General features: G+C 36.1%; 1 protein-coding gene across 5 annotated transcripts; it reads left to right on the plus strand.

Moving 5' to 3' along the window:
- Positions 1–564: 564 nt before the first annotated feature.
- Lrt (Leucine-rich tendon-specific protein) lies at positions 565–8,625 on the plus strand. Of its 5 annotated transcripts, XM_017627521.1 has the most exons (9): positions 565–689; positions 2,861–3,359; positions 3,437–3,632; positions 3,724–4,009; positions 4,190–4,901; positions 4,959–5,105; positions 6,207–6,292; positions 7,433–7,723; positions 7,908–8,625. In XM_017627521.1, exons 2-9 carry the CDS (start codon positions 2,910–2,912, stop codon positions 8,146–8,148), a joined length of 2,409 nt encoding a protein of 802 aa, XP_017483010.1. In that variant the 5' UTR covers positions 565–689; positions 2,861–2,909; the 3' UTR covers positions 8,149–8,625. The 5 variants fall into 5 exon arrangements, with proteins under 5 accessions (XP_017483010.1, XP_017483011.1, XP_017483008.1 ...); XM_017627522.1 differs by lacking the exon at positions 565–689 and having other exon boundaries at positions 2,710–3,359; positions 7,433–7,907; positions 8,014–8,625; XM_017627519.1 differs by lacking the exon at positions 565–689 and having other exon boundaries at positions 2,710–3,359; positions 7,433–7,673; positions 7,858–8,625.
- Positions 8,626–22,578: the final 13,953 nt, after the last annotated feature.

Raw genomic sequence — 22,578 nt, forward strand, 5'->3', positions numbered from 1 at the left:
AGCAAGTTGCTTGACCTAAGCGGTTTATTTCTTTTGAAGAAATGTATATGTAAATACATATGTATAATATTTTTCATACGAACTTTTATGATTTCAAGGCAACGTAAATACGACGCCTTTAAATAAATATTTTTGAAATATTATTTTTTTTGAAGGGTGGATTCTAAGGGCCTGTTTCAACTATGTATGTCAAATTCAATGGCATTTGTATTCAATATTAAAAAATCTGTATATTTATTGATTGATTTAGTTTAGAATAAGTCATTCGTCGTTTACATGAGCTGCTAAAGAGGCTGTATGTTAGTTTTTGGTCACAATAATATCGGTAGGTCGGTAGGCAGCCGCTGTGGCGTAGTGGTTAGCAGTGCGCGCTTCCATTCCGCAGGGCCTGTATTCAAGCCCGGTTCAACTCAAAATCAGAAAATAAAAAACACAAAAGGTTTTTTTTTCTAATAGGGGTCGCCTCGGAGTCGGCGTAAAACTGTTGGTCAATCCTCTTTGTGTGACAACATCAAGGCGCACGCCAGAAGAAGGAGGATAAGCTAGGCCAAACACTAACATATGTGCATATGTATAAGCACCAGTCTATTATTATAATTACCCGTTACCTCGCGGATGAGGGAGAAGAAAGTTGTGTCACAAGATGACAAATGAAAACCAGCCTTAAGGCAAGAAGTGGTGCTCGTAAGGTGATTTATTCTACCTATGTACTTACAGTCAATCAATAAAGTTTAGGTACAACGAGTTTTTTTGCAATACGGGCAACTTTTGTTTAAATATTTTATTTGTCGCTAATTTTTTATAAAAACATGATTAATTCTACAACGAAAAACCAAACATCAGAGTTCCAAACCTTATGCAAAATTTAGAAAATTCTGCAAATTTTCATTAAAATAATGCACTTTTTCATTACACTCTTTAGAAAAAAAGTTTAGTGTGCAGTTTTTAAGCGCATTCAATTCTGAGGTAGCTAGGACTTACCATTTATTTTTGGCAAATTTATTTGTTGAAGGTGTCGCTCTGGAGAAACGGAAAAAATGAAACTATAAAAATTACCGAAAGTCATTTTCATTCAGCTTAAATAGATTAAGTGTCATTTTCTCACGTAGCTTTTAAAATTTATCTGCCCTTCAAACACATTTTTTTGGAACAAAATTTGTTTTTAAACAGATTGGAACTTCCATTTGATACCCATATTATGGTATTAAGTAAGCTTAAATTTTTGTTGTATTTTTTAAAAAAGTGGCAACCCCATAAAAAATGTTTTAAATCTCTTCAAACGCTTTAAGGTTTGATGAAGAAACTTAACTATCTTATTGAGCGTTTAAGCAATTTAAAATTTTCCCATATCTGGCAACTCTATTTTTCAAAATTTTTACCTACACAAAATTAGCACCTCCAATGTGTGATGTGGTTATGAAAACATAAAATAACTAGTTTTTGTATATAACAGATAGGATTATCGGTTATTAAAATACACTTAGTAAAATTTTTAAGTTAAATAAGCATCATAGTGTTATTTTTTGAAGATTTCTGAAAGGAAATGGTCTTATTCGATCAAAAAATAATTATATTTAAAGATTTTTTTTTTAACAATTCTATGAAAAAATTTATTTTTCCCATGTAAAATATTATTTTTGGACCACCCTAATGTGATATATGCACTTGTGGTCAGCTGATTATGTTAAGTAACATTTTGACCATTTTTGGTTATTTTTCCTTTTAATTATTTAATTTTAATAATTTNCACTTGTGGTCAGCTGATTATGTTAAGTAACATTTTGACCATTTTTGGTTATTTTTCCTTTTAATTATTTAATTTTAATAATTTTTTTTTTTATAAAAGACTGGCACATTACGTAACCAGCGCCACATAAATCCACATTTGAAACTTCGTACAAAAATCATAAAAATTCAAAACACTTTAACAATTACACTAAAAAAATTTTTAACTTTTTATTAAAAATTTTCAGAAAAATTTTAGGTAAACAGTTTCATAGCCCATTAAATTTGAGTAGGTTAAAGTGCTAGAATATCGCATTGATTTTTAATTGATATTTTTTTTTTTGCTGGCAGTGCTATGCATTTTCTTCCATATAAAAGTAATTGTCGAGCATACTTTTTATGAAAGAAAATGCATTTTAATAAAATGTTTAAAATTGTTGGGTGTGATTGTTGAAGTTTGTTTAATTTTTGTACCAAGTTTGAAATGTGGATTTATGTGGCGCTGGTTATGTAATGTGCCAGACTTGTATGGAAAAATTATAAACATTAAATAGACAAAAGAAAACTAGCCAAAACTGATCAAAATGTCATTTAACTTAATCGGCTGACCACAAGGGTATGTATAATATTAGTAGACACTTCCCCAACATCTGAGCGCGAACTTTTCATAAAAATCAGTTTGCTTCCAAGAGATGGTATATTTTAGGGAAACCCCTAAATCACATCATAAATACGAATAAAATATTTTGGCCTCAATTTTACGTTGTCCTAAACAAAAAAATCAACAGCTACTTAAGTGCAGCATAATTTTTGTAAAGCTAAAGTGGAATTGTGTGTCGCAATCAAAATGTGTCTAAATTTATTATGATTACCGTAATTTCGTTCACACGCCAGAAAATTGTACATATTTCATGCCATGATTGCACCTTCCACTACATACAAACATGCAATTACAAACATACATATGATGTATATGTATGCCCCATTCATAAACTCATACTTTTGTCACTTCATGTCACAAATACATACATACATATGTCTTATTAATCATTATTATCAATTGTTGTTATTCCCCATAATACGGAAGTATGTATTTTAATGTTTATGCATCCACGCTTTCTTCTCTTGATTTCAGCGCATATTTGCTACACTTACTCACGTTAATCACTTTAATCGGTGGATCGATGTGCAATGATTTGCTTATCGCTCATGCTGATACAACGATAACAAAAACAACAACAACAACACCGGTACCGGCAATGATCCCGACTTCAGCAATCACAACAATTACCTTATTGACGAAGAGCTCACCCTATATCGCATCCTCGTCAGCGCTGTCCAATCACACCAATGACATTTCCAATTCAATTATGCTGTCGAGCTCTTCAGCTACCTCTTCGAAAGAAAGATCTAAGCCTATGATACCACATCCACCGCCAGCCTTAAAGTCAAGTGGTAAGCTGTTCAACAAAGGTTTGCCAAAGCGACGTAAGGCTGGTGAAATATCCGCCATTCCCGTCTATGATCCGACCATTGAATGGAAGTGTCCGAATGTGACGAGCTCGCGCAGCTTGGAATGCGGCTGCGATTTGCCACATACGCTACGCTGTACCGGTGATTTGCATGGCCTAACGGTAATGAACGCTACAAATTGTTGTACTCTCAAAATGTTTTACTACTTTTTTAATATTTCACTGTACTCATATTGCAGGTACTCGCAAGTAATCTGCGAGAGTCACCCTATACCATCTCACTGTTGGACTGTTCGTTGCGGAATGTAACCTTCTTGAGTGATGCAAAGATTTTTGAGGGTATTTCCTTGTATGGTCTTGTAATTTCATCGGGCGAGATAAAACGCGTACATAAATCAGCGTTTTTGGGTATAAAAGGGCCATTGCAAGCTTTGGGTATGTGCCAGCTATCGCCATATTTTTTTCATACTCTTCAGCCAATTGTGCTTTCTCTCAAACTAATCTAAATTTCTTTTCACCACTGTAGGCCTTCCAGCCAATGCGCTTTTAAGTGTGCCATGGAACTCGATATCCACACTAACCGCGCTCGAGCGCTTGGATCTGTCTAATAACAAAATAAAAGCTTTGGGCACCTCAGACTTCGCCGGCCTCTCAAATCTCGTCTATCTTGAGCTAAGCAATAATCAAATATCCAGCATATCACAGCGTACATTTATGAACTTGCGCAAGTTGGAAGTGCTGAAGTTAGGTGGCAATCGCCTGGGCGATTATCCAACCAGTCTAAAAGCGCTTACGGCCTGCTATAATTTACGGTACTATCGCTAATTGTTTGTCTCTACCTATACAAATTATGTATTTAACACAACCTAACTGTTTTTATTTATTATTTTTCAAATAGCCAACTTGATCTATCAGCCAACAACCTCAATGGTCCACTTACTGCCACCACCTTGCCCGGNCCTTAACTGCTTTTATTTATTTTTTTCAAATAGCCAACTTGACCTATCAGCCAACAACCTCAATGGTCCACTTACTGCCACCACCTTGCCCGGTTTGAGAAATCTAGAATCGCTGGAACTGAATCGCAATCTCATCAAGAGCATACAAAATAAAGCTTTGCAAAATTTCTCCGGCCTTACCAGCCTCTCACTGCGTCACAATCAAATCGATGTGCTACAAGATCACGCCTTCTACGGTCTGGGTGCACTTGAAAATCTCGATTTAAGCTTCAATGGCATTGTTGCCATCTCCAGCGCATCATTGCAACATCTTACACGACTCATAACACTCGATCTCACACATAACTTCTTGCGTGCCTTGACATCTGATTTGATTACCCCATTACCATCACTGCAAGTGCTACGCTTGGCAGGCAATGATATCTCGATTGTAGCCAAGAATGCATTGGATGGTGCACGCGAATTAAAGAGCCTATCCATGCAGGACAATCCCTTGTCGTGTGACTGCACCATACGCTCGTTTGCCGAATGGTTGCAGGTCGCAAAGATACAGTCGAGCGATTTGATGAGCGCAACTTGCGTAACACCTCCCCGGTTGGAGGGTGCGCCTCTTATACAAGTACCATTGGAGACTTTGAATTGTGAAATGGATAATGTGGAGAAGGATAACGCTAACATAATCGAACAATTAGAAGCTATAACGAGACAAAATCATACGACGCACATAAAGGACCTATCGGAGGAGGTAAGTTATGGGAGCTTAGATTTGGAAATTGGCTCTAACTTGTGTTTACTTTTCTAGATCGTATTGCATGAACTACATTTCTCAGCCGATTATGGACTGATACTCACCTGGATACTTAACCTGAGCAAAAACGATTATATGTGCGATGCAATCTTTGTCTACAAAGAGGAGAATATCAATGAAATATTAATCGATAACTCACCGGTAAGTTTGGAAGCGAAAAGAAACGTACCAAATATAGTACTTGTACAGCGTGTCCTAGACCACCCGTTCACCCATCTAAAATGGAGGAGAAGGTTTTTTTATTGAAAACCCCTAAAATATGGCTCATCAAATCAGGAATGTTCTATCTTTTGGTGGTATTGCCGACTTCTGGTTTCTACCGGAAGTGGGTTAAACTCTCCGGAAGTCCTCTTTTAAGTATCAAAATACGTAACTTTTCTTTGAAACTATTTGCTCTCGAATTTTCTTTTTTCAATCTCTAAATTACCTCCGAGCTTCAACTCGTCCTGGACTTCTGAAATGAGTGAAAATGTTCTTATTGGAAAACAAAAAATATGAGTTACCTACTCGAGGATGCTCTATCTTTCGGTCGTATTACCGACTGCCAGTTTAGACCGGAAGTGGGTTAAACAGGCCGGAAGAGTGTTGCCCGGTCCGCAACCAGCGATGTGTTGAGGGATGAACAACTATGGACAAACCGTAGATATCACCGACGGCCCATAGGAACATCTAGCGTACAGGATAAGATTCATCAATAATTCTCATAGGCTTGCAGATGAGTAATGATCCCCCAAGCTAACCTGTTTTTCCTATCATTTTTATGATACAAATGAATTATCCTAAAAACTGTACCAGCGGTTTTCAGTTTGGCCGCCCATGATTAGAATTATGGCCTCAAAGGGCGAATGAGGGCATTGCACGCGGCCCGCAAGTGGCTGTGCGTTATTTCGGCCCACTCTCGGGGAAGCGCTTGTTTAAGAAACTCGACACTCTGCAGTTGACTTGTTTAATTGTGCGAAATGGTTGTAGTTTTATGTACAAATATTCTTTTATTTTCGATTTTGCACGTATTCAACCCTTAAAGTTTACTACATACATACATACATATGTATATGTGTTCATAAATATCCCTCAAACTTGCAAAATTCTAAAATTGGAAAAAAATTGTGAAATATTTTTTTGTTTAGTTAACCAAAGCCTCGGAAAAAAAAGAGTTTGCTAATTTCCCGTTAATTCAACTTTGAGCTTCCCAGTTAGAGGGATATAGTTATGTACTAATCAAACACAAATATTTATTTTCAGATTCATTGTGAAAGCAAGGTGTTAAATGGGCAAAATACGGTCAGTGTAATTGTGCCAGACAGCTCTTCTTTGGAAATTGGCGAAAGGTAATTCATATGTGCATATGTATATTTGTTTATAATCAGTGGCGTAGCTACGGGGGATTAAGGGGGCCGCTGCCCCGAGCACAAAACTTTGAGGGCGGATCGTTTTTCATTTAGACAAAAAAAATACAATGTTATTATTAATTCTTTTAATTATTAATATATAAGGAGGTAATTTACAAAAACCTAAAATTTTTTGAAATTTTTTTATAAACGAATAATGGTCGTCATAGGTTTTAAAATTCATCTTCCACTCAAACCAGGCACCGAAAATAAGCATTAAATATCAAGATTTTTATTTTCAGATCACTGCAAAATAGTTATTTTGATGCTTATTTTTAAACCAAAAATAATCGCTGAATTTGGATTTTTAGTTTGACGGTAAAAAAAAATAATCCTTAATTTTGGATGTCTATTTTTTTCAAATATTTTTAATCTTTATAGTGACCGTTTATGACCGTTTTAAATCCCTTATGATCTAAAAAAATAAGTCTAAAAATAACGGTTATGAGATGATCGAAAAAATAAAAATCCAATAATAACGATTACTTTTTGATCGAAAAAAAAATTTTGAATATTATTGAAAAAAGTTTCTTTTTCCAAGTTAACTTGAATAAAATTCTATCTGACGTCAGGATTTTTGAAGGACTTTGAAGTTTCAAAGATGTGATTAATTCAATAGAATATTTAAAAAAAAAATTAGCGTAATGTATAATAATATTATAGGTATAAAAATATAATGGGAAATTCGGTGGAATTGAAAAAGATTATTTTTTTAAGTGCACAAGAGTGAATAAGTAGGTACTGAATGCCCTTTTAAAATTGCATTCTTGAATTTCCCACTCCTAGCTTTATTAGCTTAAATAATAAAATTCTTTAAAAAAGCGTTTAGAATACCTATTCCTCCTTGTGGTTCAAAAAAATTCTACATTGCACTGAATTTTTTAAATAATTTTTTGAATAAATCATATTTTTGAAATTTCGAAGTCCTTCCAAAAAATCCTGAAAGTAGTTTTTTCGTATGTTTTAAATTTTTTTTTTGGTTCTTGTCGCACGGTGTAAGAAATATGAGGAACTTTACCTTAAATAATTTTATTTATGTAATAACTTTCCTTTCAACTTTTTACTTCTTACTCGCTACAGTTACCGCTTCTGTCTGGTTATGGTACAAGAGGAAAATCACGATGCCGACTTGAATGTTGGCTGCTCAAATATCACCAAGCTTCAGCTTAGCACGCCTGGTTCCGTACCAGAGGTGCGCCAATATCAAAGACGTCCATATAAAGCTGAGTTGTCCACTTATCGTGACGCCGAAACGAGCTATGCGCCCATTGTAGCACAGACAATCGATGAACATCTCACGAATTCTAAACGAAATTATAACGCAATTTTCGAAGAAGCAAGTCAATCACAACAAACCACCCAACCACACACATATAACTTTGTAGAGTCGCTGAATAAGAGCTTCCTGCCCGGTCTTGGCGTTGGTATATTGGTAACCTCGGTGGTCGTGCTCATTTGGGGTGCAATGCGGATACGACAAAACTCGAATAATAGCCGACCTAGCNACAATTTTCGAAGAAGCAAGTCAATCACAACAAACTACCCAACCACACACATATAACTTTGTAGAGTCGCTGAATAAGAGCTTCCTGCCCGGTCTTGGCGTTGGTATATTGGTAACCTCGGTGGTCGTACTCGTTTGGGGTGCAATGCGGATACGACAAAACTCGAATAATAGCCGACCTAGCACGCCTACCGCCACCACCTGCTATGCCGCTTCAGAGCATATAGCACGCCTCGCAGATACAGAGAATGGCACGCGATATTTAAAACTGCAAGCTACAACAAGTCTTTGAGGAGTATAAATTATTGGACATACATACATACATACATACATGTGTATGTATGTAGATAGATTGCCAGCTCCACCACCCGAATTGTTCAACAAAGTCGAGTCAGTCTTCATTGAATACCACAAACATACTAAATATTTAGGTATTAAATGAACAGAAAATCTTGTGAGTTGCTACACACAGTCGGCAACTCTTGTGATAGTACTTTGTACCAATGCATTAAAATATATTGTCTTTTTTTTATTCGATTTTCTAGTGGTAACGTTAACACTATAGCACCTAAGCCAAATATTAAAAAATTGTTAATTCATATTTTTCTAACTGAGAATGACTAGTTTTAAGACCTTTTCGATATTTCAAACTATTTCATTATGCAAAAATCTTGGTTGTTTAAGAAGCACCGTAAGTGCACAGTTAGCACAGCTGTGCGTATTGTGCGGTTTTTTTTTATTCCTTGTGCCATAGTTGAACACTTCCTGTACTCACATATNATTCGATTTTCTAGTGGTAACGTTAACACTATAGCACCTAAGCCAAATATTAAAAAATTGTTAATTCATTTTTTCTAACTAAGAATGACTAGTTTTAAGACCTTTCGATATTTCAAACTATTTCCTTATGCAAAAATCTTGGTTGTTTAAGAAGCACCGTAAGTGTACAGTTAGCACAGCTGTGCGTATTGTGCGTTTTTTTTTTTATTCCTTGTGCCATAGTTGAACACTTCCTGTACTCACATATTAATTTAGTTATCTAAGTTAGTTAACAGTTCACTTTCACCACTTCTTTCGCACCTAATGTTTTACGGTTAAGTTTACTTTTGCATTGATTAGCAAACACATACATAAGTAGATACTTATTCATATGCAAATTAACTAATTTATTAACAACTATAACTAATTGTTAACACGTAAATAAAAAAAACGATTTATTTATTAAAAGAAAATAATTGTACTTATTTTTAGGATGCGATGTGCTTAGAAAATTCCACTTGGATCTGAGGTGTGACTGCCGCTTTACCATTATACTACATACATATATACATATATGAAATTTTCACTTGTATGGGATAAACCAAGTAGTACCTCCAACTTTTCTATGTGAGTATGGGATTGCTTTCATAAATCTCCATACCAAACTCCAGTACTCTTAACACAAATATGTATTTCCTGAGATAAGCAGCCAATTCTAATTCGACAGTTACCTTTAATGTTAGGATTTATTTATCGGCACGTCAAAGAAAAGCATCAGAGAATACTGAAGGCTTTTAAAGTCAAATGAAAGCTCTGCGGGAAATATAATGGGACTACTGACAGAAAAACATTTTCCACTTTTCCGCAGCCAGTAATAATTTTTGCTTCAACCTTATGGGTCATCACTTTCTTTACTACTAATCTTGTTTCATTATTAACGTATAGGGCCAATCGCCAAGCAAGTGTCTTCCTCATAGCCGCTCCTGCAGTTGTCATTGTGGCGGACTCCGAGTCGTTCCGCATGTCTTCCTTTTAGACTATGCCCTATGAGTAGCCCCACGGCCAAGGACATTGATCTTGATCTCCTTATGTTCCATTCAGGCCACATAAGTTGCGTTGTATTGCAGGTATCAGTACGTTTGCATCGGATACACGCTTTTTTACGGAAATATTTCTATCCTCTTCTAGGATGATGAAAGTGGCATGGAAGTACCGCCTCATACATGCTCGTCTGACTTCTGAGTTCCTGGCATGTCACTGTGTCGCGACACCCATACCAGAAGCAAAACCAACTGCTCTACCAACACCACGTTAAGTGGTTTGCGGGAGTTGGCAACTTTTTTCCAGTTTATACCCCGTCGGAAATTCAATTAATTTGAAAGCAATTTAAAAAGTACTTTTTTACCAACCACAAGTAGTTTGAATTCTTCCTTTTGTCTTGTAAGCAACTAACTTTATTAACAAGGCGATGTCCTAAAACCAAGCTTATTATCCGATGCTGCATATGTTCCAACTACTTTAAATTCATAAACTGCACAAATAGTTTGTTTCCAACTACTTTGTCAATTGATTAATTTCTGAGACAAGTCAGTTATTTCCGACAGGGTAGTGACAGAGTTTAGTTTCATATATGCACATTAGGGCGGGTTAATATATATGGTACATTTTTTCGACTGTGCGCGTATAACACATAGGAATTCTACCTGAAATTCTAAGATAATTTTCCAAATTGCGAAAATAGGTTTCTTAGCAGTTGGCTGTAGTGTCGTAGAGAGTGCTTAAATTTTGTATAAAAACATGATATAGGGGGCTTTTAGTAGAAGGAAAACATTTCTGCACTTATCTTTTTCTCAAACTTCCACTAAAGGGCGCAACAGTGAGAATTTTCACATTTTCTTCGAAACCTAATTTTCGCAATTTGGCAAACTGCAAATTGATTTTTTTCTTCTGAAAATTTGCTTAGAATTACGTGTGGAATCCTCCTATGCTAAACGCGCAAAGTAAAAAAAAAATATACACCCGCCCTAATGTACATATTTTAGTAGGAGTGACAACAGCTAATTTTAAGCTATCAACAGCTTCTTGAATGGCCGCCAATTCTGCTTGAAAGGCACGACAATGGTCAGGTAGACAGAAAGACAGTTGTATTCCCAATTTTTCCGAGTAGATGCCTCCTCCTACACTGTTTTCCAACTTGGAGCCGTCCGTGTAGAATCTTATGGCAACTTCAAATCCTAAAACTCCTTCGATCCACGATTCTGTGCTTGTTATAGCTAAGCTATACCATTTAGTATTGGTACACAGTAGCTGGTAGTGTTCGGTAATTGCCGGTTAATGAGAATTGTAGTGTGATCGCATCCATAATATCTAATTTCTCTTCATAGTTGCTTTATTCCCTAGTGCTAGTCGCTCCTCTGCAGATATAAAGGGCAATGGTGGCCATCCGCACCCAGCTAAATTTTTTTCTCAAGGACTTCTTGTGAACAGTACAAGTTCTGTTTTGCTTGGGTTTACATCTAAACCATTATTTTTAGTCCAACTCCGTACGTCCTTCAATTTTGCCAGTGTGATGTCACATTGAAAATTTACCTCTTACTGTGCGTGTGCATATTCACATACAAAAATAATATATTTTTTTTTGTAACCTTTTTAGAGTGTCATATCCAAAATTGTTTAGTATTTACATACGTAGGAGTTTAAATTATGCGTAGGAGGGTCCTGTACGAATAACAAAGTAGCATCGACTTTTCATGCAAACATAAGCAATTACGCCTATGAAGCATTTCGTTGACGTTATTGCCATTACGTCATCAAAAACTTAAAATTGAATTGTTACGTCATTCATAAGCAATGTATACCTATAATATCCTGTGAACTACTTTTGTTATTCATACATACATATTGTATTATGTATGTAATAGTGCTACAAAATATAATGATAATATCGACGGTTTATTAGAGTGGCCCGTTAAATAGAAAAGGGTTACACAAATATTATTTTGTTGACACATGGGCCATTCCATTGTGACTAGTGGGACATTTTACTCCAGAATTTAATCAATTGCGAATTTTAACTATATCGTCGGAGCTTATAAACAGCGAAAGATTTTTTTAACATAGAACGATAACTAATGTATAAACTTGCCATAACAGAAATGCCAAACGATTTCTTAGTTTTATGTAACTATCATTTGAATGACTGGTGGCACATTGAAAAGAACTCTATTTTACCTTTGTGCACTCAAAGATGAATTTTAGCCAAAACACTTAATTTTCACGCACGATATATTTGTGTTGTAAAATATAAATTAAACGCTTTCGTTTTCAATAAAAATTAGGTTTATATAATCTTCATACAAATATTAAAAAATATTTAAAATTGTGACTAGTGGGACATCTCCTTGTGACTGGTGTAAAGTAATTATGCATGAAAAAAAGTTTCCATAGACAAAAATTACAACTTCTTTTAATTTTTTTAATATTTTCTCACAGGTTAATGAAATGTAGTCTTTTAAAAAGAGGTTACTACTGAAATAGAGATAATTAGGGCATATTTAAATTTATGTCGTTTTCCTCTTTACAATGGAATGACCCATATATTATATTGAACGAATTTAGAAGCTAAAAAAATACAACTTTTCCTTTATTTTCAAACTAATCGTTCATTTTCATTTCCACTAAGCCTTAGCTGCAGTTTATGCCTATTGAAAAAGGGAGATAACAACTTGAAGGGTGTAATTGCTCATGTTAAGCATAAGAAAACCAAAGTAATAAGTAAGAAGTAAACCCCACCGATCACCCCATGTATAAATTCTTTCTACTTACCTGACCTCTTAAGCTTTTGGTGAAAATAGGCTGTAAGTGGGGGCTATCACAGAAAATGCGATTACCGAATCCGAGTTGCTACGAACGTGTGCATTCAAAGTAGTGTTGGAAAGTATCGAGTACTTTTGAGGATCGAGTTCTTTGGTATTGATACTTTTAAGGATCGGGTATTTTACAGAGTACTGAGTACTTTCTTTAAATATACACATGTTGGCAACATTTCAATACTTAGTGTAGAAATCTCACAAGCTGGCAGTATTTTATTACAATTAACATATGAATCCCAAATTAGGTCAAATAAATGGCTAACTGTACTGGGTACAAGTATTGTACTTGAAAATTATTCAAACTGCAAGTTGAGTAAAATCATTTCTGAATACCGTTAAATGTAAATAAAACTCAGTACTTATTAAGTATACTCGACACTTAATACTGAGTACTTTAAATCGATCCTGAGTACATGTATTTAAGCGATTATTGGAACAGAGTACTTTTGAGTACTGAGTACTTTCGAGTTCTTTTAAGTTCTGAGTACTTTCGAGTTCTTTTGTGAGAACTGAGTTCTTTGGAGTACTCAGTATCAATACTTTTAAAAATCGGTTGCTGTCGATCCTTTTGGGAATCGAGTTCTGAGTACTATTGGTATCCATACCCATGTGCATTACTAACTCGAAGTATACGCTACATTCGTAGCTATTCGGATTCAGTGATGGCATTTTTGAAGATTTCGCGAAAAATCGGACTACAATGGATTCTGTAATAGTCCTGGTAAGTATTAGAAAATTCAAAATAAAACAAGTTTTAAGAAAGTTCAAACCAAAGCAGTGTATTTATTTAATTTTCTTAAACTAATAAAAAATTTCGTGACAACCATTTTCTTTTCGCAGGTTAACGTGTATGGAAAAGGAACTTTAAGCTTTAACCGCTGTCAAAATTAAAATTCACAAAGGCATATGGAATGGCTCATTATTGTGGCGGCAGTGTTTTTACCGCCGTTATTTTTCGGTTTATTTAAATTTATTTCTATTTTTACCGCCCAGCGGGGACGGCACAATGTTGATTGAAAGTTAATTGTAGTAATTTTTGTTATTTTCACAAGTTTGGAAATGTTTTCTTCCATTTTTATTTCCAACAAATCTACATACACGCACGTACCGAAAAAATATTTAATTTTAATGATAATTTTCAATCGGAAAATGGAAGCCGTCATGCGCCGCAATTGTGTTTACTCAGACGAATTTCAATGCGGCAACTTTTCAGCTGTTCACTTACCGCCGACCGCCTTACCGTCGTCCGCAGTAATTCTGGGTACAGCTTTATATTTATAAGTGCAAAATAAAAAGTTTTTTGAGACCATCGATAGTGGCTAAAGCATTGGTCCCATCGATAACACACAGCACTACTATGTAGGTATTTTTATATTGCATACCACCTACCTTTGTTAATATACTAGTTTATACTAGCCTACCCGGCGCGCTTCTCTACCCGCTACAGAGATGCAATTCTAGCTAAGCGCCCTGGGCGAATCATGCATTGGCGCCCTTTTATGTTTGAGTAGATTGCCCTCACCCACTTTGCTGAGCGTATGAAATTTCTGCGCGTTACATTAGGTATAATTTATTTGAATAAAAGTCAACATACACAGCCGAAACAAGAAAGATTTTNGAGTGCAAAGGAAACGGTTTTTTAAATCATCGATAGTGGCTAAAGCATTGGCTCCATCGATAACATCTTAGGTCCCATCGATGGTTTTGCAGCACTACTATGTAGGTATTTTTATATTGCATACCACCTACCTTTGTTAATATACTAGTTTATACTAGCTTACCCGGCGCGCTTCTCTACCCGCTACAAATACGCAATTCTAGCTAAGCGCCCTGGGCGAATCATGCATTGGCGCCCTTTTATATTTGAGTAGATTGCCCTCACCCGCTTTGCTGAGCGTATGAAATTTCTGCGCGTTATATTAGGTACAATTTATTTGAATAAAAGTCAACATACACAGCCGAAACAAGAAAGATTTTCACATTTTTGTTGTTTTTAACCCTCTTCAACTCGTTCGCGAATTAAACAGGTGGCAACTCTCCTACATGTAGTTTAGAACGGAAGCCCTTTCGAAAATTGAGCCTAAATTCTGTCAGATTAGAGCTTGGACAGTTACAGCGCCTTATAAGAAGAACAATTCCGTAAGCTCGATGTCTGCTTTTGGCTTTAAAAAACCAGTGTATAAAAGATTTCCCTTTCTCACTAAATGAAATAAATACATAGAAGAAAAAAAAATAAAAATTATATAGCCACTAAGTAATAAGTTGGTAAATACATAACACGTGCCCGCAAATCATCATTTAATTAAACCTGAGTAAAATAGGTCAGTGACCTAAAACGTATATACATATATATATACACATGTTCAAACATGTGTTGATGATTATTAAAATCATTACAGGTGTACGAATACATACATATATCTATTTGGATCAACTGTGCATCTTACGGTGTTCGAATANCGTATATACACATGTTCAAACCTGTGTTGATGATTGTTAAAATCATTACAGGTGTACGAAGACATACATATATCTATTTGGATCAACTGTGCATCTTACGGTGTTCGAATAATTTCCCAATGTCTAGCCACGACATATGTAAATAGTGCACAAGCCGATTTAATTACTCGTGGTGATTTTCTCAGGTACCACCCCTATGCCTAAAACTGCATTTTCAATGAAGTTAAAATGTTTTAAGGTATTTACATATACATATGTACATGCAGTGGCGGTCAAAAATGGATGAGTGNAATTTCCCAATGTCTAGCCACGACATATGTAAATAGTGCACAAGCCGATTTAATTACTCGTGGTGATTTTCTCAGGTACCACCCCTATGCCTAAAACTGCATTTTCAATGAAGTTAAAATGTTTTAAGGTATTTACATATATATATTTACATATACATATGTACATTCAAAGAGCTTCAAAAATGGATGAGTGGTGTTTCCTTTTTTAATATTTACAATATTTTTCAAGCTAAAGTTTATGTACGTAGTAGGTATGAAAAAACTCATAACTTCTACAGTTTTGGTGTTTCCATTTTCAAATTTTTACTGCGTAATCCATAAAGTTTGACAACTATTCAGGTTTAAAAAAATGGAAATCGAACATGATGAAGTTAATAAAAAAAATAAAAAATTTAAAAAATGCGATTTTTGATACAATTTTTTTATTATTTATTTTAATCTTTCTAACACTCTTATAGAAAGCCGAGGTAATTACGCACATTTTGATACCTTAACTGATTTTCTCCGACAAATAGTAATAGTAATAGCAATAGTAATAGTAATAAAAAATTATATATATATGTATGTATGTATGTACATTGCCATAACGAAAAAACTCAATAGTAATTGCTGTCCTGAAATGTCAGCACGCATATTTTTCACACACAAAAGTAATTTGCAAATTTTTTAAGTATTAACTGTAAATGCAAATGACTGTAAGACAAGTCAATCTACAATCTACGTACGTACGTGCACACATCAACTAATGTACAACATACGGTCGTTTAAAGTGCAAAACCGCGTATGAGCAAAATACAAAACCGCGTATGAGAAGTTGTAGAAATTATTTTCTAGAGCATAAAAACACTCATATTTCAAAATGTTTCTCTTTTTTCTAAAGCAATCGCATTTCTGGCTAGTATACATATTTCAGGACGAATGAATAAGGATTGAGCCAAGAGCTTGTGTGAGCAAATTCAATTTTTGGCAGCCAATGTCAGTTACGCGGTTTTACAGAATGATGATACGCGGTTTTGTACTTTAAACGACGATATGTATGTACGTACCCTGCAGGGAAAGCTACTATGTAGTTATAAACTATAATGCTACCAGTTTGCTTTTTAACTCAACTAGTTCACGTTATATCCTTTTCAATTTTAGCGACTGGTATTTTTAACATGGCGGTGTGATAGGAGATGTCAATTGTCCGCTCCTGTATCAGCACCCTACCAGTAGAAATACTAGTAGCATCATACCAGTTGACGGTATAGAGGCTTTTTTTATTTTTTATATTTTTTATTGTATGCTATTTATTTTTTAAATTTATAAAATTTTATTTAAGCACATACCAGTTAATGAACTGATATTTTTAATGCCTGGTTAAGCCTTTCACTGCAGAGAACTGGTATAATTACGGTCCATAAAACCCTCATCAGTACACACTTTCCTGGCTGCGATCAGTGGCCTAAAGCATGGCCTCAAACAAACCGTCAGCAACTCTCAAAAGAGTTACTCCACACAATCGTAGACAAAGAAAAAATTAAATTCGTTATATGTAAATAAATTCTCCCTGTACAACTTCCCTGACGGTATCAAGGCGAAAATGCTCCCGAAATTAGAGCAGTCCTTGGTGTCCTGGCTGGAAAGGGTCTACGAATCCCGAAAAGCTGGACAAGAGCTAAAGTTAACTTCATTCCCAAACCGGGAAGTAGAAATTATGATAAAACTAAAGACTTCAGACCAATAAGTTTTACATCTTTCCTACTTAAGGTATTGGAAAGACTGTTGGACTTACACATAAGGTATTTTTTTGGGAAACTCCAAACTTTCCAAACAAATTTGATTCTTTTTTTTTTTTTTGGTTTTAGTTAATGTATTTTCTTCCTTTCTTTATACATACATACATATGTGTATGTAGTATTATTTAGCGATTTATGTGAATGTGTGAATATCCTTCGACATCCGAAATGTTACTCAGTGTTCACATTATATAGTCATATACTACAGTTGGCTATTTGGCTTTGTCACTTTAACTGCTCTAAATATTTTGCTCTAATGGCTAACATTCAAAATTATAAAATGAAAATCGATAATTGGCAAAGTTAGTTGGCGCGCGCGACATTTAATATTGTTGTGGCTGCGCCTAACACCGTTACACGAACTGCGCTGACCACGTTGCCGCACGCAAGGATATTTGGCTTGGCCAACGACTCGACGGACAGCTCGCTGGTACATAGAAAAGTTGAGTGGCTTAGGGATTTTAGAATAAATTTTTTTTGTATAGTTTTTGTTCTCAATGCTAGCTAGCTGCCATAGTCACTAGCTTGACGTTGATAGCATTGTGTGACCACAACAATAAAAATGTGTAGAGAAATATACAAAATTAGTTAAGCGAAGTGTGCTTGAATAGGCACATACATACATACAAACATATACATATCCTTTGCGCTCAAACGTAGGAGTGTTGTAAGTACGTATATAAGTACATACCCTGCAGGAAATGGATCTAACTATAAGCTAACTTTAAGTTGATTAGGAAGGAGCTAAAAGTCACTTATTATCTGTATATTTTCTTTGACGAAAGCTAACTTATATTTCTATGGCGATGGCCGCGAAATAGTCAAGGGTGGTTACCTCTGCATTAGATGTAAAGGCTAGATAATAACTAGTATTATCTTGACATAATAATGAAAATATTTTATTTATTTTATTTATCTTATTTATACATGTTTACAATCGCGTAGTGGTCCAATACGAACATACTAATTAAATGAACTATTCCTTTTTGTCCCATTCGAAAAGTATTGCAGTCGGTATTAACGTAAGAAACATTATACTCTGTCTTGAACTAGTTTCAAGTCAGCTTTTTGTAGTTAACTATAGGTTATATATTTTATAGAAATCCCGCAAAAATGCTAAATACAAGTGGGTTATTTTTTATCAATTGATAATTTTTTTCTGCAGGGTAGCGCCTTACCCATTAAGTATGTATGTATGTAAGTAGGTGTACGTAGTTGAGTGCGACATGTGAGGTGGCGTTAATCGCATTTAAACGGTCGTATATATATTTATGTACATATGTATATGTGATGCGATATCAACTAGCCACTTATAGATTGTTAGCTTCCTTGAAATGGTCTACCTTTGCAATGTTCATATAGGCGCATATTCATACATAAATAAGTATACCCTGCAGTGAAAAGCTGTCCTAATATGCACTAATGCCACTATTATTTAAGGATATAAGTCATACCAGTTCGTTATGAGCTATGTATAATTATACAAGTTCCTCGTAGAAAAAAAAGTAAACTATTGGATGAAATTCTTGTTCGTCGGTTTCGTCAAACCATTTGAATTTTTCGATAATCTATTTGGCTAGCAATGGTGCATTTGAAGACCTGTCTAAGATTTTGGATGAAAAAATTGAGCCGTATCTTATTCGTGCTAATGCTGAGCACTCGCAAATATGATGAGGATCGTTTCCTTATTCCTAATATGCTAAGCACCGAGCGTTTACGACCAATGGGCCCAGTCCGTTATGTGGCTGTTAATTACTAATATTTTCTCACACTCTTTAGAAGTTCTTTGCCTTTGGTTTGTCATATTGTTTCTCAATTTTGCAGGTTTGAGGTTCCATACGTGATCAGCCATACGTGACGAGAGTTCCTTGACGAGTGAGTCATTAGAAGTGGTTCTCGAGTTTACAGCCGTCGATGAGTACCGTAGAGAAAGTTCGTTGTCGAACGAGGAGAGCATTCAACTTTAAGAGAACACCCCCACACCACACCGGAGCCCATTTTGGAGCCTTCAGTATGTATAGATTTCAGTGGAATTCTGCTCGACTATGCTGCCCCGCATGCACACCGGAGCCCTTTTTGGAGCCTTCAGTTTGTATAGATTTCAGTGGAGTTCCCCTCGACTATGCTGCCCCTTCTGAAATCCCGTTAGAAGGAAACTTACGGAAATACGACACCCAAGTATTTCGCCTCGAAAGAAAATGTGAGAGTCCTTCCTTGAAGTGTGAGCAGCTTGCATTGAGGTATTTTTGTTTGCTTGGTAGACACCTTCAGTTCCGTTTCGCTGGGGTTGACACTCTTTGTGGTCCAGGTATTTAGCCGAGCAAAGCTCCCTCTGGGTTTCGCTTATCGTATCGCATATGCTACTACTTTCACTCCACATTTGTCGAGAGCCAGAAGAATGTCGTTCATGGCACCACCCATAGTAGCGGAACAGAATTCCCCCGTGGGGAGTGCCTCTATTTGCATAGCGTTACTGAACCAATGCTTGAAATTATATGTAACTAGCTTATACCCGTGGGTTTCACCCCACATTTCTATTAAAAATATCCAATGTAAATAAAACAAATTAAAGTTTTTTTAAGTGAATTTACATATTATTTAAAACGATCACACATTTTTTGTCATATTATTTGGAGTATAAATAAAAAGGTTTTTCGGTGTGCCAACTCTGGAGCAAGCTACGTATAATTGGCCATGGGTAAAACATGAGTTGGTGAGATTGACTCCTGCAACAGCTAGTGATTGTCCTTGAGCTTTATTAATGGACATTGCGAAAGCCAATCTTATAGGAAATTGGAGGCGTTTAAAATGAAAAGGCATATCCGTCGGTATCATTGGAATTCTTGGTATGAAAACTTTGTGGTTTTCAAGACTTCCTGATAAAATCATAGCTTCGATAACATTTGGTAACAGTTTCGTGATAATAAGCCTCGTCCCATTGCATAAACGTGGAGGATCCAAATTCCGCAGCATAATTATCATGGCTCCTTTTTTAAGCGTCAGTCGATGAGGAGGAACTCCTGATGGCTCCAAGGAGTTTAAAAACTCAACGGGATAATGCACAGCCTGGGATTCTTCAACGACTGTGTCAATAGAATGATAAGTTGTGACAGTTCCTGGTAGTATTTCTTGAATTTTGGTATTAATGACATTGACATTGTCATTTTTAGGTGCCAAAATGGCCCTTTCGCGAAGCCATCTATAGTTTGTGTGATTGGCTTCAATGTTTGGAAATACATTTTCTATCAAAGCCTCGATTGATGTCATAAGTTGGCAAAAACCTGGGGGAAACGAAATTAAATTTGGTGGTAAAGAAATTGGTATTTTTCCATTGCCTATATTAAGAAGTTGTTCCGCAAAAACTTCTGCTGAAGCGTCTCCTCCCAAATGTGCTCTCATATTTGTTGAAAGAGTCAATTTTTGTACGTAGCCCCATAGATATGACGATTTTAAGCAAGCATTAACTTCATCTGCGGCGGTTCCTTTCGGAATAACTGGAAGAATTTGTCGAAAGTCCCCTGCCAGTAAGAGTAAAGCACCACCCATGGGCTGATCATTACCTCTCAAGTCTCTAAGAGATCGGTCTAAAGCTTCCAGCGACTTTTTATTGGCCATTGTGCATTCATCCCACACGATTAGCTTACATGTCTTGAGAACCCTACCTTGTCCTGAATTTTTGCTTATATTGCACATCGGTGTGTCAGATATTTGCGGAGACAGTGGTAACTTAAAAGCTGAGTGAGCTGTACGCCCGCCACACAAAAGGGTAGCCGCTATTCCTGAAGAAGCAACTGCCACAGCGATTTCTTTCTTTGCTCTTACATCAGCCAATATCAAATTCAGCAAATATGTTTTGCCGGTTCCTCCAGGCGCATCCAAAAATATCAATCCTCCCTTATTGTCAATAATCATTCTTTGAATAGTTTCATATGCGACCTTTTGATCCGAAACCAATAGAGGTTTGTTTTTGCTTATAAAAGAACGAAGAACATCGATATCGTAATTCATCTCCCGGGAGATATCTTTGTCGGCCAAATCTATTCTGTCTCGAACGGGAGAAGTTAATCCCAAATGCTCTAAGGACTTATTATTAATTGAAATACATATATTTTCTATATCGATTAGTGCTTGGTTGTAAATTTGCAATGAGCAGACCATGTTTGTATTATTGTTTGCAGTTCGTGCTGTTCTCATGTAGTCTTCACTAAGATTATCTTTGTGATTTTCCCATAGTGCTTTAGGATCTGATGGCGAGCAAGTTGTCAATATTATTGCGAATAAGCTGCGAAGCTGCGAAGGAAGGCATGAAAGTCCAGCTTCAGATAAAGTTATTTCCCAGTGATTATCGTTTTCCAGTAGACCTAAATGTTGGCAAGCTTGTCGATACGTCGAACATAATACACCATCCACAGTTCGTAAAGCTTGAAAGGACACCGGTCCTTTGACTTTGTGTAGCAACAGCCTTAGATAGAAGCACTCAGCGTTACTTGGATGGATTGTATAAACACGTCCTAAAGAATCACCTTGGCGCGCTTCTGTATCGGGCACGATTGCGCCTTGTTTTCTCTTTATGAATTCTTTTTTGGAGGAATTCCAGGTATAGAACTTAGGAACTTCCACATACAGCAATGTTCTGGCAAAACTGTCATGCTGACACAACTTGAAAAAAGCAGTCAATGTAGTGTCGTGTGGATTTAAAGCTTGTGCCAACGCGTTCGACTCCGTAAACCAAACACGCTGGCCATTCTCAAGGTGTACTGACAGGTGAACAACTGGTGGATACCTCTCGTGGATAGAAAAGCGGAGAATGTGCCAAACTGCTTCATTGCTGTTAATGTATCGTCCCATTTGGTATTGCGTTATTTCATCATTAGCGTTAGTGATTCCGAGAACTGCCATGTCGCTGCCCTTATTAACGTATTTGCAAATATATTTTATTGATTTGACCGAGTTGCAATACTCTACGTTAATATGTGCTTGAAACATTTTTGACAAAAGGGGCGAATATGGTACAACCCACCTCTTATCAACCTCAACGTTAACGTTTTTTATTTTAACGGTTGCTTTGAAGCCTCCATCTTCAGGTTGACGTCTTCTGTAAGCAGGATAACCATCACATCCGGTTTCGGTTTCTTTCCTAAAGTTTTTTGGATAATTTTTGGAGCATTTGGCATCCTTCATACATGGCGCTGTATGGTTAAATGCCCCTCACCAAATTTCAGATGTCTAACCTAAATACTTCCAGAGATATGGACTGTGAAAAATTGCATTCGTATGGGAGGTGCCACGCCCCCTTTTTCGTTATCCCCAGTTTTTTTGGAGGTGGTAGGGATCGATCTCATATAAACCCTCACCAAATTTCAGATGTCTAACCTAAATACTTCCAGAGATATGGACTGTGAAAAATTTCATTCGTATGGGAGGTGCCACGCCCCCTTTTTCATTATCCCCAGTTTTTTTGGAGGTGGTAGGGATCGCTCTCATATAACCCCTCACCAAATTTCAGATGTCTAACCTAAATACTTCCAGAGATATGGACTGTGAAAAATTTCATTCGTATGGA

The sequence above is a fragment of the Rhagoletis zephyria genome, unplaced genomic scaffold (genome assembly GCF_001687245.7).
Source record: "Rhagoletis zephyria isolate East Lansing unplaced genomic scaffold, Rhagoletis_zephyria_1.1 Rzeph_scaffold_05293, whole genome shotgun sequence".
Lineage (NCBI taxonomy): Eukaryota > Metazoa > Arthropoda > Insecta > Diptera > Tephritidae > Rhagoletis > Rhagoletis zephyria.